General features: G+C 38.7%; 2 protein-coding genes across 2 annotated transcripts in view; one reads left to right on the top strand and one right to left on the bottom strand.

Annotated features, from left to right (window-relative positions):
* The window catches only part of LOC138322744 (uncharacterized), a 23,431-nt gene extending 17,295 nt beyond the window's left edge, over positions 1-6,136 (bottom strand). The window contains exon 1 of the mRNA XM_069266826.1: positions 5,759-6,136. The gene's annotated coding sequence lies outside the window, so the exon portion shown is untranslated. The remainder of the gene's footprint in view (positions 1-5,758) is intronic.
* LOC138322743 (peroxisomal membrane protein PMP34-like) overlaps positions 1-19,384 on the top strand; it is a 26,013-nt gene extending 6,629 nt beyond the window's left edge. Inside the window, 5 exon segments of the mRNA XM_069266825.1 lie at positions 4,293-4,419; positions 14,646-14,794; positions 15,079-15,177; positions 15,604-15,665; positions 16,137-19,384. Coding sequence (XP_069122926.1) covers positions 4,293-4,419; positions 14,646-14,794; positions 15,079-15,177; positions 15,604-15,665; positions 16,137-16,287 — 588 coding nt within the window. The 3' untranslated portion in view covers positions 16,288-19,384.

The following is a 19,384-nucleotide window of genomic DNA, read 5'->3' as shown; positions in this document are numbered from 1 at the left end:
TTTCCCTTAGGAGTATATCGCTGTGATATCGATACTTCCCTGTACAAGTGTTGTGTATCTTGTTTCGGCTTATAGATAATGAGAAGGAGAGATTAATTATACAAAAAAAAATGCCTGCTTTCCGTACCAATGATTATTTTTTTAGCATTATAACAGCCTTTAATATGTAATCACCATTTCCCTCGTACGCTAAAAATTCATCCAACTTGTGGTCGGTGATAAAAATCCTAGTCCATCGTTTGTTCTACAGTTCCTTGAATTGTACCCAAATTATTCCAGAGAATCATTATATACTATATTTAGCAATATTTACCGATTACTTATAAAAGTTAAACTGCCTATTTTTACTGTATAACCAGTTAACTTAGTTTAATAAAGCATTTCACCTGTGTTATGTTCATTCTGTAGATCGTCTAATTGTGTGTTCAGTAACAAACGTGTTATGTTCATTCTATAGATCGTCTAATTGTGTGTTCAGTAACTCACGTGTTATGTTCATTCTATAGATCGTCTAATTGTGTGTTCAGTAACACACGTGTTTTATGTTCATTCTATAGATCGTCTAATATGTGTGTTCACTAAGACCTGTATTATGTTGAACATTGTTTAACTCTACATCTGTATTAAGCTGTTTATTCTGTAAATCGTCTAATTGTGTGTTCACTAAGACCTGTATTATGTTGAACATTGATTAAACTATACATCTGTTATTAGCTGTTTAATTGTGTGTTGTGTGTTCACTAAGACCTGTGTTATGTTCATTCTATAGATCGTCTAATTGTGTGTTCAGTAACTCACGTGTTATGTTCATTCTATAGATCGTCTAATTGTGTGTTCAGTAACTCTCGTGTTATGTTTATTCTGTAGATCGTCTAATTGTGTGTTCAGTAACTCTCGTGTTATGTTTCATTCTATAGATCGTCTAATTGTGTGTTCAGTAAATCTCGTGTTAAGTTCATTCTATAGATCGTCTAATTGTGTGTTCAGTAACACTCGTGTTATGTTTATTCTGTAGATCGTCTAATTGTGTGTTCAGTAACTCTCGTGTTATGTTCATTCTATAGATCGTCTAATTGTGTGTTCAGTAAATCTCGTGTTAAGTTCATTCTATAGATCGTCTAATTGTGTGTTCAGTAACTCTCGTGTTATGTTTATTCTGTAGATCGTCTAATTGTGTGTTCAGTAACAAACGTGTTATGTTTATTCTGTATATCGTCTAATTGTGTGTTCAGTAACTCTCGTGTTATGTTCATTCTATAGATCGTCTAATTGTGTGTTCAGTAAATCTCGTGTTAAGTTCATTCTATAGATCGTCTAATTGTGTGTTCAGTAACTCTCGTGTTATGTTTATTCTGTAGATCGTCTAATTGTGTGTTCAGTAACAAACGTTATGTTTATTCTGTATATCGTCTAATTGTGTGTTCAGTAAATCTCGTGTTATGTTTATTCTGTAGATCGTCTAATTGTGTGTTCAGTAACAAACGTGTTATATTCATTCTGTAGATCGTCTAATTGTGTGTTCAGTAAATCTCGTGTTATATTCATTCTGTAGATCGTCTAATTGTGTGTTCAGTAAATCTCGTGTTAAGTTCATTCTATAGATCGTCTAATTATGTCCAGTAACACATGTATTAAGTTCATTCTATATAGATCGTCTAATTGTGTGTTCAGTAACTCACGTGTTATGTTCATTCTGTAGATCGTCTAATTGTGTGTTCAGTAACTCACGTGTTAAGTCATTCTATAGATCGTCTAATTGTGTGTATTCAGTAACACATGTGTTAAGTTCATTCTATAGATCGTCTAATTGTGTGTTCAGTAACTTTACGTGTTATGTTCATTCTATAGATCGTCTAATTGTGTGTTCAGTAACTCACGTGTTAAGTTCATTCTATAGATCGTCTAATTGTGTATTCAGTAACTCACGTGTTAAGTTCATTCTATAGATCGTCTAATTGTGTATTCAGTAACACATGTGTTTAAGTTCATTCTATAGATCGTCTAATTGTGTATTCAGTAACTCACGTGTTAAGTTCATTCTATAGATCGTCTAATTGTGTGTTCAGTAACTCACGTGTTATGTTTATTCTGTAGATCGTCTAATTGTGTGTTCAGTAACTCACGTGTTATGTTCATTCTATAGATCGTCTAATTGTGTGTTCAGTAACAAACGTGTTATGTTCATTCTGTATATCGTCTAATTGTGTGTTCAGTAACACATGTGTTAAGTTCATTCTATAGATCGTATAATTGTGTGTTCAGTAACTCACGTGTTATGTTCATTCTGTATATCGTCTAATTGTGTGTTCAGTAACAAATGTGTTACGTTCATTCTGTAGATCGTCTGATTGTGTGTTCAGTAACACATGTGTTAAGTTCATTCTATAGATCGTCTAATTGTGTGTTCAGTAACTCACGTGTTATGTTCATTCTGTATATCGTCTAATTGTGTGTTCAGTAACAAATGTGTTACGTTCATTCTGTATATCGTCTAATTGTGTGTTCAGTAACAAATGTGTTACGTTCATTCTGTAGATCGTCTAATTGTGTGTTCAGTAACACATGTATTAAGTTCATTCTATAGATCGTCTAATTGTGTGTTCAGTAACTCACGTGTTATGTTCATTCTATAGATCGCCTAATTATGTGTTCAATAACTCACCTGTTATGTTCATGCTGTAGATCGTCTAATTGTGTGTTCAGTAACACATGTGTTATGTTCATTCTATAGATCGTCTAAGTGTGTTCAGTAACTCACGTGTTATGTTTATTCTATAGATCGTCTAATTGTTTGTTCAGTTACACTTGTGTTATGTCAATTCTGTAGATCGTCTAATTGTGTATTCAGTAACTCACGCGTTATGTTTATTCTATAGATCGTCTAATTGTGTGTTCAGTAACACATGTGTTATGTTCATTCTGTAGATCGTCTAATTGTGTATTCAGTAACTCACGTGTTATGTTCATTCTATAGATCGTCTAAGTGTGTTCAGTAACTCACGTGTTATGTTTATTCTATAGATCGTCTAATTGTTTGTTCAGTTACACTTGTGTTATGTCATTCTGTAGATCGTCTAATTGTGTGTTCAGTTACACTTGTGTTATGTCCATTCTGTAGATCGTCTAATTGTGTGTTTAGTAACAAATGTGTTATGTTCATTCTATAGATCGCCTTATTGTGTGTTCAGTAACACATGTGTTATGTTCATTTTTAGATCGTCTAATTGTGTATTCAGTAACTCACGTGTTATGTTCATTCTATAGATCGTCTAAGTGTGTTCAGTAACTCACGTGTTATGTTTATTCTATAGATCGTCTAATTGTTTGTTCAGTAACAAATGTGTTATGTTCATTCTATAGATCGTCTAATTGTGTGTTCAGTAACTCACGTGTTAAGTTCATTCTATAGATCGTCTAATTGTGTGTTCAGTAACTCACGTGTTAAGTTCATTCTATAGATCGTCTAATTGTGTGTTCAGTAACTCACGTGTTATGTTCATTCTATAGATCGTCTAATTAATTGTGTGTTCAGTAACAAATGTGTTATGTTCATTCTGTAGATCGTCTAATTGTGTGTTCAGTAACTCACGTGTTATGTTCATTCTGTAGATCGTCTAATTGTGTGTTCAGTAACAAATGTGTTATGTTCATTCTATAGATCGTCTAATTGTGTGTTCAGTAACTCACGTGTTATGTTCATTCTATAGATCGTCTAATTGTGTGTTCAGTAACACATGTGTTAAGTTCATTCTATAGATCGTCTAATTGTGTGTTCAGTAACTCACGTGTTATGTTCATTCTGTAGATCGTCTAATTGTTGTGTTCAGTAACTCACGTGTTAAGTTCATTCTATAGATCGTCTAATTGTGTGTTCAGTAACTCACGTGTTATGTTCATTCTGTAGATCGTCTAATTGTGTGTTCAGTAACTCACGTGTTATGTTCATTCTATAGATCGTCTAATTGTGTGTTCAGTAACTCACGTGTTATGTTCATTCTATAGATCGTCTAATTGTGTGTTCAGTAACAAACGTGTTATGTTCATTCTATAGATCGTCTAATTGTGTGTTCACTAAGACCTGTATTATGTTGAACATTGTTTAACTCTACATCTGTATTAAGCTGTTTATTCTGTATATCGTCTAATTGTGTGTTCACTAAGACCTGTGTTATGTTGAACATTGTCTAACTCTACATCTGTATCAACCTGACCCTTACTTGTGTAGGAGTACTGTATCCACCTGACCCTTACTTGTGTAGAAGTACTGTATCCACCTGACCCTTACTTCTGTAGGAGTAATCAACGTCCTGGTAACCACTCCGTTATGGGTAGTGAACACCCGGCTAAAGCTACAAGGGGCCAAGTTCCAGACCGAGAAATATCGGGAGAAGAAGATGCCTATGTATAATGGAATCCAAGGTAAGTATCGATTACTTTAAACCTTTTAAACGGATTTAAAAATTGAATTGACAGTGCTGTCCATATAAACGCTTTACATATGTAACTTTTTATGACACACTTTCGTGAATTTACTTGGACCCGAAAGTAATCGCACGAGGTAAATTGACGTACAATTTACCGACTGCTCCATTGGGTTTATCATCTCATAACCTAACAAAGCAAGAGGTTAATCCTTATATTTACAATATTTTCTTTAAACAATAAAATCAACCAAAACATCAGATACAATTATTTACTGTGTGCTATTCGCCGTCAAAATTATACTGCCGTCATGATCATGTCTAACCGTGCAACAGCCTTTCAGAAAAAGGCGCCGTTGACTGACAGCTTCATCCACCCTTTTATCTATGACGTCAAAAAAATCGTCTTATATTTCACTTATTTTATTCAGGTCAAATAAAAATAAGACATTTAAAGAATTAAATCTGTTTTATTGTCTCCGATTGTCACGTACATGTGTTATTTGTAAACATTGACACGTGATTTTGTGGAATGTCAAAGAACGCCCGTCAATGTTTACATGTATCCATACGCACCGAATCGGGTCACGTTCTGTACTCAAGTTATTGGGAAATAAACAGATCTGCCCCAACTTAATTTATCGATACAGAAACAGTGGCAATTGTAAATATTTACTATTTAACATATACAGGTAGAAAGTTTGATCTGGCAGCTTGTCTGGTTAGTAAGAGTACTACATTAATTGCTTTGTGTATAATGTAACGTACCATGTAAATACATCAGCGTGTTAATGGCTTTAGTAATAATAAGAGTTATCAAAATGAAAAATAAATATTGTTCAAACATATGATTGCTGTTTCAATGGGTAGTATTGGTATAGTGGACATACAATAGCTATTTCAGTTTCAGTTCACTTATGTGAGCTGTTACCGGTTTATTTTGTTTAGAATCGAAAGCCTTGAAAATCAACCTCCCCCCCCCCCCAAAAAAAAAATACTGCTTATTTGATTTGAAAAAAGTTCCTACTGTTTTTGCTTGTGTAGGTTTTTTTTAATTCTAGAATGCATTCTTTTATTTGAAAAAAGTTCCTACTGTTTTTGCTTGTGTAGGTTTTTTTTTAAATTCTAAAATGCATTTTTTTTAAAGCAATAGAGTGATGTTTTATATTGAGCCAAATGTGTTTAATTGATGCTGAAGACATATCGATTAAACATTTTAGATATGATTAATTTTGTATTCTTACTACTGTGAAAGATCTACAGCTCTTACCTTATATCAATATTGGTTGACAAAACATAATACTCGAATTAAATGTAGAAATGACAGAGCTACTCACAGTTAGTTGCCCGGAGCCTTGGTGTTTGTAGAATAAGAATCACGTCTGAGGATGTTTCAACACACAGCAGTAGGAATAATACTGTGTCGTCCTTTTATTTGACAGTCGTAACTATTATATTTAAAATCAATATGTGTTTTGTATGTTTAAAATGCACATACTCATTTCAGTTGTATCGTCATAGCTAATGAATGTCGACATCTCTTTCATCTCTCTTTGTTTCTCAGGTAAATTGTCACCCTGGTAGAACAGTTCGTTAATAGATAGTCATCCGAGCTAATTATGCCACGGTTTTCGAACACAAATTAAACATCGTGTAGATTAATTGCGTGCTGCATGTTCCACGTGGTAGGTGATCCAGCGGCACTGGCTGGTCTCCTGTTAGAGTTTAGATTTTGGTTTACTTGAGTACTACAGGCAGAACACGGGACTGATAGGGTAAACAACATAACTTCTATATATCCTCATGGGTGTTTAAATATTGAACAGGTGATTGTATCACTGTGTGTTTATTGATTTCTAGCCAGGTGCATGCTGGAATAGATAAGTGAAAATGCATTATTAAGTCTCAACTCAATCTTGAAGGCATAGTCGTCATAGAATTGACACAGTTGAGAAACATAATGTATTATTTCGTGTAACTAACGATTCATTTCCTCTGTAGAACTGTGCTCAGAACCTGCTGGATAATTGACACATAATTGATGTGAAATCTTCTTACGTTAATTGATTGTCAAAGTTTTCATTTAATTTTACTCCTTTTAATGATAGCCTATTGGTAATTTTGTTCAAATGATGCTTTTCCAACGACTGTATAATTAGAACGCGTGGCACTTATTCTTTATCATTTGTCGAAGTCTGGATGCTGTACTTAGTCAGCTGAAAAACTTTATAGATTATTCTTCTGTTTCCGTATACTGTACTCGAATGCCAAAAAATGTAAAACTGCTGAAGTGATCAAGCTTGTGTCTCGAGATGTGTACGATCATACTGTGTGTAAGGTCACGATGACGGTGTGTGTAAGGTCACGGTGTCTATGTGTGACTGTACGATTATACTGCTTGTAGGGTCACGGTGGAGGTGTGTGACTGTGCGATTGAACTGTATGTAAGGTTACGGTGACGATGAGTGACTGTACGATTATACTGCTTGTAAGGTCACGGTGGAGGTGTGTGACTGTGCGATTGAACTGTATATAAGGTCACGGTGTCTATGTGTGACTGTACGATTATACTGCTTGTAAGGTCACGGTGGAGGTGTGTGACTGTGCGATTGAACTGTATGTAAGGTCACGGTGACGATGTGTGACTGTACGATTATACTGCTTGTAAGGTCACGGTGGAGGTGTGTGACTGTGCGATTGAATTGTATGTAAGGTCACGGTGACGATGTGTGACTGTACGATTATACTGTTTGTAAGGTCACGGTGGAGGTGTGTGACTGCGATTGAACTGTATGTAAGGTGACGGTGGTGGTGTATGTAAGGTCGCGGTTACGGTGTGTGTAAGGTGACGGTGGTGGTGTGTGACTGTGCGATTTTACTGTGTGTAAGGTGACGGTGGTGGTGTGTGTAAGGTCGCGGTTACGGTGTGTGTAAGGTCACGGTGGAGGTGTGTGACTGTGCGATTGAACTGTATGTAAGGTGACGGTGGTGGTGTATGTAAGGTCGCGGTTACGATGTGTGTAAGGTGACGGTGGTGGTGTGTGACTGTGCGATTTTACTGTGTGTAAGGTGACGGTGGTGGTGTGTGACTGTGCGATTTTACTGTGTGTAAGGTGACGGTGTGTTGTATGTAAGGTCGCGGTTACGGTGTGTGTAAGGTGACGGTGGTGGTGTGTGTAAGGTGACGGTGGTGGTGTGTGACTGTGCGATTTTACTGTGTGTAAGGTGACGGTGGAGGTGTGTGTAAGGTGACGGTGGTGGTGTGTGACTGTGCGATTTTACTGTGTGTAAGGTGACGGTGGTGGTGTATGTAAGGTCGCGGTTACGGTGTGTGTAAGGTGACGGTGGTGGTGTGTGACTGTGCGATTTTACTGTGTGTAAGGTGACGGTGGTGGTGTGTGTAAGGTGACGGTGGAGGTGTGTGTAAGGTGACGGTGGTGGTGTGTGTGACTGTGCGATTTTACTGTGTGTAAGGTGACGGTGGTGGTGTATGTAAGGTCGCGGTTACGGTGTGTGTAAGGTGACGGTGGTGGTGTGTGACTGTGCGATTTTACTGTGTGTAAGGTGACGGTGGTGGTGTGTGTAAGGTGACGGTGGAGGTGTGTGTAAGGTGACGGTGGTGGTGTGTGACTGTGCGATTTTACTGTGTGTAAGGTGACGGTGGTGGTGTGTGTAAGGTGACGGTGGAGGTGTGTGTAAGGTGACGGTGGTGGTGTGTGACTGTGCGATTTTACTGTGTGTAAGGTGACGGTGGTGGTGTGTGTAAGGTGACGGTGGAGGTGTGTGTAAGGTGACGGTGGTGGTGTGTGTGTGACTGTGCGATTTTACTGTGTGTAAGGTGACGGTGGTGGTGTATGTAAGATCGCGGTTACGGTGTGTGTAAGGTGACGGTGGTGGTGTGTGACTGTGCGATTTTACTGTGTGTAAGGTGACGGTGGTGGTGTGTGTAAGGTCGCGGTTACGGTGTGTGTAAGGTGACGGTGGTGGTGTGTGACTGTGCGATTTTACTGTGTGTAAGGTGACGGTGGTGGTGTATGTAAGGTCGCGGTTACGGTGTGTGTAAGGTGACGGTGGTGGTGTGTGACTGTGCGATTTTACTGTGTGTAAGGTGACGGTGGTGGTGTGTGTAAGGTGACGGTGGAGGTGTGTGTAAGGTGACGGTGGTGGTGTGTGACTGTGCGATTTTACTGTAAGGTGACGGTGGTGGTGTGTGTAAGGTGACGGTGGAGGTGTGTGTAAGGTGACGGTGGTGGTGTGTGACTGTGCGATTTTACTGTGTGTAAGGTGACGGTGGTGGTGTGTGTAAGGTGACGGTGGAGGTGTGTGTAAGGTGACGGTGGGTGGTGTGTGACTGTGCGATTTTACTGTGTGTAAGGTGACGGTGGTGGTGTGTGTAAAGTGACGGTGGAGGTGTGTGTAAGGTGACGGTGGTGGTGTGTGACTGTGCGATTTTACTGTGTGTAAGGTGACGTGGTGTGTGTTGTAAGTGACGGTGTGTGTGTAAGGTGACGGTGGTGGTGTGTGACTAAGATTATACTGTGTGTAAGGTGACGGTGGTGGTGTATGTAAGTCGCGGTGGTGTGTTAAGGTGACGGTGGTGTGTGTGACTGTGCGATTTTACTGTGTGTAAGGTGACGGTGGTGGTGTGTGTAAGGTGACGGTGGAGTGTGTGTGTTAAGGTCACGGTGGTGGTGTGTGTAAGATTTACTGTGTGTAAGGTGACGGTGGTGGTGTATGTAAGGTCGCGGTGTTACGTGTGTGTGTAAGGTGACGGTGGTGGTGTGTGAAGTGCGATTTTACTGTGTGTAAGGTGACGGTGGTGGTGTGTGTAAGGTCACGGTGGAGTGTGTGTAAGGTGACGGTGGTGGTGTGTTAAGGTACGGTGGTGGTGTGTGTAAGGTGACGGTGGGTGTGTGTGTAAGGTGACGGTGGGGTGTGTGTAAGGTCACGGTGGTGGTGTGTAACTAAGATTATACTGTGTGTAAGGTCACGGTGGAGGTGTGTGTAAGGTCACGGTGGTGGTGTGTGTAAGGTCACGGTGGAGGTGTGTGTAAGGTCACGGTGGTGGTGTGTAACTAAGATTATACTGTGTGTAAGGTCACGGTGGAGGTGTGTGTAAGGTCACGGTGGTGGTGTGTAACTAAGATTATACTGTGTGTAAGGTCACGGTGGAGGTGTGTGTAAGGTCACGGTGGTGTGTGTGACTGTTGTTGAAGGTACGGTGGAGGTGTGTAAGGTCACGGTGGTGGTGTGTGTAAGGTCACGGTGGTGGTGTGTGTAACTAAGATTATACTGTGTGTAAGGTCACGGTGGAGGTTGTGTAAGGTCACGGTGGAGGTGTGTGTGTGTAAGGTCACGGTGGTGTGTGTGTAAGGTCACGGTGGTGGTGTGTGTAAGGTCACGGTGGAGGTGTGTGTAAGGTCACGATGGAGGTGTGTAACTAAGATTATACTGTGTGTAAGGTCACGGTGGTGGTGTGTGTAAGGTCACGGTGGTGGTGTGTGTACGGTCACGGTGGAGGTGTGTAACTAAGATTATACTGTGTGTAAGGTCACGGTGGTGGTGTGTGTAAGGTCACGGTGGTGGTGTGTGTGTAAGGTCACGGTGGTGTGTGTGTAAGGTCACGGTGGTGGTGTGTGTAAGGTGACGGTGGGTGTGTGTAAGGTCACGGTGGAGGTGTGTGTAAGGTCACGATGGAGGTGTGTAACTAAGATTATACTTTGTGTAAGGTCACGGTGGTGGTGTGTGTAAGGTCACGGTGGTGTGTGTAAGGTCACGGTGGTGGTGTGTGTAAGGTCACGGTGGAGGTGTGTAACTAAGATTATACTGTGTGTAAGGTCACGGTGGTGGTGTGTGTAAGGTCACGGTGGTGGTGTGTGACTAAGATTATACTGTGTGTAAGGTGACGGTGGAGGTGTGTGTAAGGTACGGTGGTGGTGTGTGTAAGGTCACGGTGGTGGTGTGTGTAAGGTACGGTGGTGTGTGTGTAAGGTCACGGTGGAGGTGTGTGTAAGGTCACGGTGTGTGTGTAAGGTCACGGTGGTGGTGTGGTCACGGTGGAGGTGTGTGTAAGGTCACGGTGGTGGTGTGTGTAACTAAGATTATACTGTGTGTAAGGTGACGGTGGTGGTGTGTGTGTAAGGTGACGGTGGAGGTGTGTGTAAGGTGTAAGTCACGGTGGTGGTGTGTGTGGTGACGTGGGGTGTAAGATTATACTGTGTGTAAGGTGACGGTGGTGGTGTGTGTAAGGTGACGGTGGGGTGTGTGTAAGGTACGGTGGAGGTGTGTGTAAGGTGTACGGTGGAGGTGTGTGTAAGGTGACGGTGGGGTGTGTGTAAGGTCACGGTGGTGGTGTGTACCTAAGATTATACTGTGTGTAAGGTGACGGTGGAGGTGTGTGTAAGGTGACGGTGGTGGTGTGTGTAAGGTCACGGTGGTGGTGTGTGACTAAGATTATACTGTGTGTAAGGTACGGTGGGTGTGTGTAAGGTGACGGTGGTGGTGTGTAACTAAGATTATACTGTGTGTAAGGTCACGGTGGAGGTGTGTGTAAGGTCACGGTGGTGGTGTGTGACTAAGATTATACTGTGTGTAAGGTCACGGTGGTGGTGTGTGTAAGGTCACGGTGGTGGTGTGTGTAAGGTCACGGTGGAGGTGTGTGTAAGGTGACGGTGGTGGTGTGTGACTAAGATTATACTGTGTGTAAGGTCACGGTGGAGGTGTGTGTAAGGTCACGGTGGTGATGTTTGACTAAGATTATACTGTGTGTAAGGTCACTGTGGTGGTGTGTGACTAAGATTATACTGTGTGTAAGGTCACGGTGGTGGTGTGTGTAAGGTCAGGTGTGGTGGTGGGTGGTGGTGGACTAAGATTATACTGTGTGTAAGGTCACGGTGGTGGTGTGTGTAAGGTCACGGTGGTGGTGTGTGACTAAGATTATACTGTGTGTAAGGTCACTGTGGTGGTGTGTGACTAAGATTATACTGTGTGTAAGGTGACGGTGGTGGTGTGTGTAAGGTGACGGTGGTGGTGTGTGTAAGGTCACTGTGGTGGTGTGTGTAAGTTGACGGTGGTGGTGTGTGTAAGGTCACGGTGGAGGTGTGTGTAAGGTGACGGTGGTGGTGTGTGACTAAGATTATACTGTGTGTAAGGTGACGGTGGTGGTGTGTGTAAGGTGACGGTGGTGGTGTGTGTAAGGTGACGGTGGTGGTGTGTGTAAGGTCACGGTGGTGGTGTGTGACTAAGATTATACTGTGTGTAAGGTCACGGTGGAGGTGTGTGTAAGGTCACGGTGGTGGTGTGTGACTAAGATTATACTGTGTGTAAGGTCACGGTGGTGGTGTGTGTAAGGTCACGGTGGTGGTGTGTGACTAAGATTATACTGTGTGTAAGGTGACGGTGGAGGTGTGTGTAAGGTGACGGTGGAGGTGTGTGTAAGGTCACGGTGGTGGTGTGTGACTAAGATTATACTGTGTGTAAGGTCACGGTGGAGGTGTGTGTAAGGTCACGGTGGTGGTGTGTGTAAGGTCACGGTGGTGGTGTGTGACTAAGATTATACTGTGTGTAAGGTCACGGTGGTGGTGTGTGTAAGGTGACGGTGGAGATGTGTGTAAGGTCACGGTGGAGGTGTGTGTAAGGTCACGGTGGTTTTGTGTGAATTAGATTATACTGCTGTGTAAGGTCACGGTGGTGGTGTGTGTAAGGTCACGGTGGTGGTGTGTGACTAAGATTATACTGTGTGTAAGGTGACGGTGGAGGTGTGTGTAAGGTGACGGTGGAGGTGTGTGTAAGGTGACGGTGAAGGTGTGTGTAAGGTGACGGTGGTGGTGTGTGACTAAGATTATACTGTGTGTAAGGTCACGGTGGAGGTGTGTGTAAGGTCACGGTGGTGGTGTGTGTAAGGTCACGGTGGTGGTGTGTGACTAAGATTATACTGTGTGTAAGGTGACGGTGGAGATGTGTGTAAGGTCACGGTGGAGGTGTGTGTAAGGTCACGGTGGTTGTGTGTGAATAAGATTATACTGTTGTGTAAGGTCACGGGGGCGATTTGTGACTACGATTATATGACTACAGACTGTATAACTGTATAATTACAGACAATTACATGTAGTTTGTATTGATGCATCCTTAAAATAATTATCTCGATTGATGACTTGGTACAGCATGATCTAGCATCATTAGACTGTGTGACATATGGTTTCATGGACAATAAAGTATATGACCCAAGAATAGTACACGATAGGTTGGCGCCGTTTTCATTATTATTGATAATGGTACGGAACAAATCATTGAGCCGTATCCAGTAAATGGTTCTTATTAAGGAATATGAAAGCTACAAATAGTGAAAACGACTTTGTCACAGCTCATTAACCATCCCCATATAATGAAGTATAGTACAAAACAAATTAAAATAGATGTGATCTATGTTTCGGATGCTTCCGCTGCCAAGAACATCGAGGTAACTTAAGCAAGGCTAGTACAACCAAGGCAATGGATATTTTGGTCAACCTAATTAATGTCATATTAACAAGCATGTTTTTTAGCTGTACCGGGCAACGGGAACTGCAAGTAATTATGTTGACTATGACAACTTTTGTATCTACCTGTATAGTGTAATTCATGGATGATATATTTGACAGGTATATAAACAGATTCTCATTTGTTATCTTGCATCATTAAGCTGTTAAAACTTTTGGGTTTTTCAGTCTGTAATAGTAAGTTTGATTTAAACATATTTAAAATTGTTGAAAATACAAAGAACATTTATGAGACACGTGTTTTATCAGAGATTGTATACAGCAGTGTTACAGTTGAATATCATATTTATTTTGTCATATTCTCATTGTCATGTTGACCAGGAAATGGACGGTTTTTCGTTATTGGTATTTGATGATGAAACAATAGAAATGAAGAAAATAACAAATGAAAAATATCACATCAGCGAAAGAAATTACCCCCAGAATAATAAAGAGTAAACGCACCGTACTGTCGCGATTGACTCGTACATAAATGCAGGTCATCACCCGGCTCATGGTCATTCTCAGAAGTGGACTTGTAGCCTACATTCAATAACAAGCTTGTTACAAAGTTCTTTACTATTGATATGATGATGTCTTTGTCTTGTTCAATAACAAGCTTGTTACAAAGTTCTTTACTGTTGATATGATGATGTCTTTGTCTTGTTCAATAACAAGCTTGTTACAAAGTTCTTTACTATTGATATGATGATGTCTTTGTCTTGTTCAATAACAAGCTTGTTACAAAGTTCTTTACTATTGATATGATGATGTCTTTGTCTTGTTCAATAACAAGCTTGTTACAAAGTTCTTTACTATTGATATGATGATGTCTTTGTCTTGTTCAATAACAAGCTTGTTACAAAGTTCTTTACTATTGATATGATGATGTCTTTGTCTTGTTCAATAACAAGCTTGTTACAAAGTTCTTTACTATTGATATGATGATGTCTTTGTCTTGTTCAATAACAAGCTTGTTACAAAGTTCTTTACTATTGATATGATGATGTCTTTGTCTTGTTCAATAACAAGCTTGTTACAAAGTTCTTTACTATTGATATGATGATGTCTTTGTCTTGTTCAATAACAAGCTTGTTACAAAGTTCTTTACTATTGATATGATGATGTCTTTGTCTTGTTCAATAACAAGCTTGTTACAAAGTTCTTTACTATTGATATGATGATGTCTTTGTCTTGTTCAATAACAAGCTTGTTACAAAGTTCTTTACTATTGATATGATGATGTCTTTGTCTTGTTCAATAACAAGCTTGTTACAAAGTTCTTTACTATTGATATGATGATGTCTTTGTCTTGTTCAATAACAAGCTTGTTACAAAGTTCTTTACTATTGATATGACGATGTCTTTGTGTTGTTCAATAACAACTTATCGCTACAATTATAGTGTTTTAACAAAGAAAATGTACCGCATAGGCGTTTTCGATTTTAACTGAAAGCAGGAAACTACAATTCCGAAACTTTTCGGTAAGGATAAACAATATGTTTCATCAATTTCTTCGTATATGTTTCACTGATCAAATCTTCCCGATCTTAGCAATGATCCCTCGCAAAACCAACCAACTGTATAATAAGTTGAAGCCCGCAACTCTAAGTAAAGTAAAATACCTCATTATTAAGTAGTTGCTAATGAAGAGAATGCTTAAAGTATTTCTGTCAGTTCATAAATAAGGATAGTTTTGTATTTTCAGATGCTTTAATTAAGATTGCACGGATGGAAGGTGTATCGGCCCTGTGGAATGGTACGCTTCCGTCCATCGTCCTAGCATCTAACCCTTCCATACAGTTCATGGTCTATGAGATGGTAAAACGCTACTTCCAAAAGCTGTGGTCTACGAAGGTAAGGGAACAGTGGAGTAGATAAGTGAAAAATTAGTGCACATTGTGATAAAAGTATAACACCTGACACAAACAAAGTTTAAACCAAACGAAAATGTTTTGGCACATGGGTCATCGTAAAATATCCATATGACGTCATTGACGGTCGTTTTTCAAGATGACCCCCAGATTTAAACGACGTTTGACGAAGATGCAACGAAAGTCGTGTATTGTCCTAGGCATTATTGTTCCTACATAAAACTCCAACAGAATATTTCGCCAATCTTTGTCCTCCGCTTGATATAGGACCTGAGTGGAGTGCTGTATTTCGTCATTGGAGCCATTGCTAAGGCCACAGCTACCATCATCACCTACCCTCTTCAGGTGGTACAGTCACGTCTACGGGTGAGATGCAGCTTTCTACTATTGATATACATGTATACTAATATAATTCGGAGTGTTCTTCGTTTAGATATCATAAATCTGTTTATTCCATTTGAGTGAAATAATCATTTGTTTTATTTTATCGGTACAATGCTCTTTGAAGCACGGATATTGTACCACCAGTGAATCGACTTGCTATTGATTTGAAAAAAAATCATGTTCGTTATTATCATTAATGGTGGAATATCGATAAGTATAATGAAACATATTTGAAGTGATCTTATTCCTCATATCAGCAAGATCATTTCTATGGTCAAATATATATAAACAGTATACTAAGAATGTCGATTTTATAACGGTCATAATGACAATGATAATAACCCCCGGAATATTGAGAATGTGAAATTAGTGATTCAATTGGTCTGCCATTATGTTTACTTCTAACAGGCGGGGTACAACAAAGAAGAGAGGTCAGCAAGCATACCATCCTGTTTGAAAGAGCTTATACGGTAAGGACAGATAACTATCCATAATCAATAATGATCGAAACATCACAAAACAAAAAAAGCGAGAATGGTAAATAGGTAGGAGATGTTTGTATGGTACGCAGATATAAGTGGTATTGTTTTTCATCATTAGATAAATATGAGTGAATGTTTTACTGAGATATGTAAGGTTTCCTACTGGCCATTGTTTTCATGCGAAAGTGTGTTTCAGCGAGTTATAAAAGAAACCATAATTCTTGCACATCCGAGATGACATATGTCGTTTATATGTATAGCATGAGATTATTGTAACACGAACACGCTCTCAGTAAATACTTGTATTCATTTATAAATTGTACATAGTGTAGAATTTCTGAAAATATCTTATTTCTCAACGAATGTTAAACTTTAGAAAATTATTGGGTATCATACTATTTCTAAATATGCATGCATAAACAAGACCACGTGATCATTCTATCTTCCTTTTTTCAACAGGCAGCAAGGTGCAAAAGGGCTTTACAAGGGAATGGAAGCAAAGCTTTTACAAACAGTTCTAACAGCGGCGCTAATGTTTATGGCCTATGAAAAGATTGCCGCGACCATATTCAGTATCATGGGTCATAGAAAAACTCAAATGTCCCAATGACCATGGATCAAAATTAGAAATTGAAATCAAATCAAAGTAATCCCACGTTTGAGTGATATAAAGCAATTTGTTTCTACGAATTTCTGCAGAAAAACCTCTTAGCGTAAAAATAATTTGGGTATCATTATTAACTATCCATCCTCTCAGGTCAAGGCAAGATAATTCATTACACTTCTTACTGGCCTTGACAGAATCCGCCGTTTTTACGGCGCTTTACTACTGCTGCTATGTGGTGGCAAAAATTTTCACAACAGTCCCGTTACTGGTTGATGACGTAAATTCTGACCGATCAGAGCGCTCGTTTCTTTCTTGAAGGTCCCTAATTTTAACGCTACTTTCGCTTTCAGACAGCCACCGTAAAAGCGTGTCAGGAGGCTAAGGGATCATCGACGTATGTTAACTATCATAACTTGGAGTATTTATTGATTGGTAGTATGATATATCTTGTTTTGTTATGTTTGACTTGTGATAATAGGCTCCATGACCATGAAGCAATCAATGACTCAAATTTAGATTTAGCCAATCAAAAATGACGTAACTTTTTGTAACGTCATCTTTGATAGGCTAAGTCTAAACTTGAGACAGTTTTGGACTTGTGATTGTTTCATGATCAGAGTCTTTGTTGTGACCGTATGTTCATCTGCTATATATCATTGAAAACTTGTCACCATGAAAAGGACCATGCAACATCGGCAGATTTTATAAACATTCTAATGTTTGTACCATGACTAGTATATTATGGACTTTCACGATTTTATATAACTATGAACTTTTTTTTTGTATTTTGTATTTTTAGTAAACTTTACAACAGCTTACTGTATAGTAATGTACAACATATGTAGTTAAAGAAATTATTAAATCATGATAATGATTAGGCAATCAACCAATCTATAAACATTGCTTCATTGAAGAACAAATGGAACAGAGCAAACTTTTCCACCTGCTATTATCTTGGAATAAAAGTATAACAGTTTTTACCGCTATAACTTTAACATGTTTTATTTAACACCTGTGTGTATATTTATTTACGCTTTTAGATTTTAGCATCTAAATAACAGCAAACAGAAGCGGTGAACAGTGTTATTTTAATTCATCGATTTTTTTTTTATATATTTTTATTTTTATAATATTGAAACGAAATATTGGTTATTTTATTGTTTTAAGACATAAAAAGCCGAATAAGGTAGTAAAAGTATATCTTACAGAAATGGTGATAACAAATCTAAGCATGTCTATGGGGAAAAATTGTTTTTCTTATTACGAGTTATGGATATGTCATAAGTGCCTTTATCTAATATTTATGATAGTGGTTTTTTTTTATCTTTTAACAATTTTACTGACAACACAAATATCCAAAATTCAATGTATTTTTTTTTTTTAATATTTGTAAATATAAACTGGAATATGCTAAAGCTTCATTAGTTGCCACCATCATACGTTGGCCCGTTTGTTGTTGTTGATTGTATCATATGCTTCAACCAATTTTCCAATTCCCGGATTTGGTGTCATTGGAGGGGCATTTCCAGGTAGTTAAAGCAGGACTCAATTATGCTCATAGGAAAGCATTACATTTTTAACTTAAGAGTTTTTCCTTAACTACTGTAATACTTTTCTATGGAGAATTCTAAGTTAAGGAGAAATGTCCTTGAAGATGGTCCCAAGTCCAGAAACCCTTCGCATCCATAAATAATTATTTCAATTAGCATAGAAGACAGGAACAAATTATACAAGAAATTACATAGGCCAAATGTTTGATTTCGAATCCTTGCTTTCCAGACGTAATTATCATATTCCTAAAAAGAAAATGGATTCCGAAATACATTGTACACGTTGTTTTATTATTTTAGTCAGTTTAAATCGCCCTACGTTATTATCAGGGTTGTATGTAAGTTTGACAGAATATCACCAGTGTCATTTGTTTTATTACACTTAGGATATTTTAGATTTGGTTCTGATTATATTTATCACGATTTGCTGAAGAAGTACTTTGTATTTTAGTGTATAAAAATTGGTGTATTTAAGCTTGATTGTATGCCAGTATAGACATGAATGCTTTAAAATTTGATAGCAGTTGTGTTTCTTTATACAACCACTGCACAGGAATTAATATGAATGCCACACTAGCTTTAAGTCTAAATTTTCAAATTTTTAAAAATTGAAGTGTGTAATTATAAATTGCGATCACCATGTTGAAATGATTTTTGAATGAAATGCTGATTTAGCCGTTATTGGTTACTGTATTCCAGACATATATATATACAGTTGTATAATCAAGCCAAAACTACATTTGAGATGTTGTTTGACGGAATATATTTACAATGGATATTAAGTTATGTTTTGGTGAAAATGTATATAAAACATCAAATGACAAAGTGTTCTTTTTTTTGGTTTATGCTGTAGCAATGATATGGGCGACATCGTCGGCTACCCACGTAATCAGCCTATGCTAAGTTGCGGTGTGAGCGTAGTTTAAACACAAGGTTTCCGAGGGTGGGAAGGGAGGCTACTCTTGTGGTTTTAGAGAAAGAATAATGATTTCATTTCCAGATAGCTGGCGACTTCTAGAGACTCCATGTGTTGTTCATTGTTCTGATTTGTTTTGTTTCTATCATTATTTATTTACGGGAAGATTTGAGATCCTGACATTGCTATTGTTGGTTTTTCTGTTCTATTTTTCTTTACAGATTCAGGGAGGTGAGGAAATATTAGAGAGGTGAGGAAATATTAGGGAGGAAAATCTTATTGATCTTGGGAAGGGGAACTCGTACGTCTCATCTCGCCGATATTGTTATAGTCATGTACATATTTCTGTTGCCAAATACCGTTTTTTTATGCTGACGATTTCTATAGAGTCAGGATTGTTTCAAATTTTCTTTATTTCATCATTTCAATGTTTGTACATGGGGAAAAAGGAATATACAATTTTGTTCTGGGGGAATGAAATATCTTTTACCACCAGATAACAGATAATATTCGTCCCGAATGACTCCGATCTATGAGTTAAATTCACTCTTCTGTTACAGAGTAAACCGTTCATACTCTGACAAAATTAACAACAACATTGCCTTGTCTATTAATAAAACATAATTAGATTTCA

Source organism: Argopecten irradians, chromosome 5 (assembly GCF_041381155.1).
Source record: "Argopecten irradians isolate NY chromosome 5, Ai_NY, whole genome shotgun sequence".
Taxonomy (NCBI): Eukaryota; Metazoa; Mollusca; class Bivalvia; order Pectinida; family Pectinidae; genus Argopecten; species Argopecten irradians.
The sequence above is the reverse complement of the archived record's forward strand: the minus strand, read 5'-3'. Positions and strand labels throughout refer to the sequence as shown.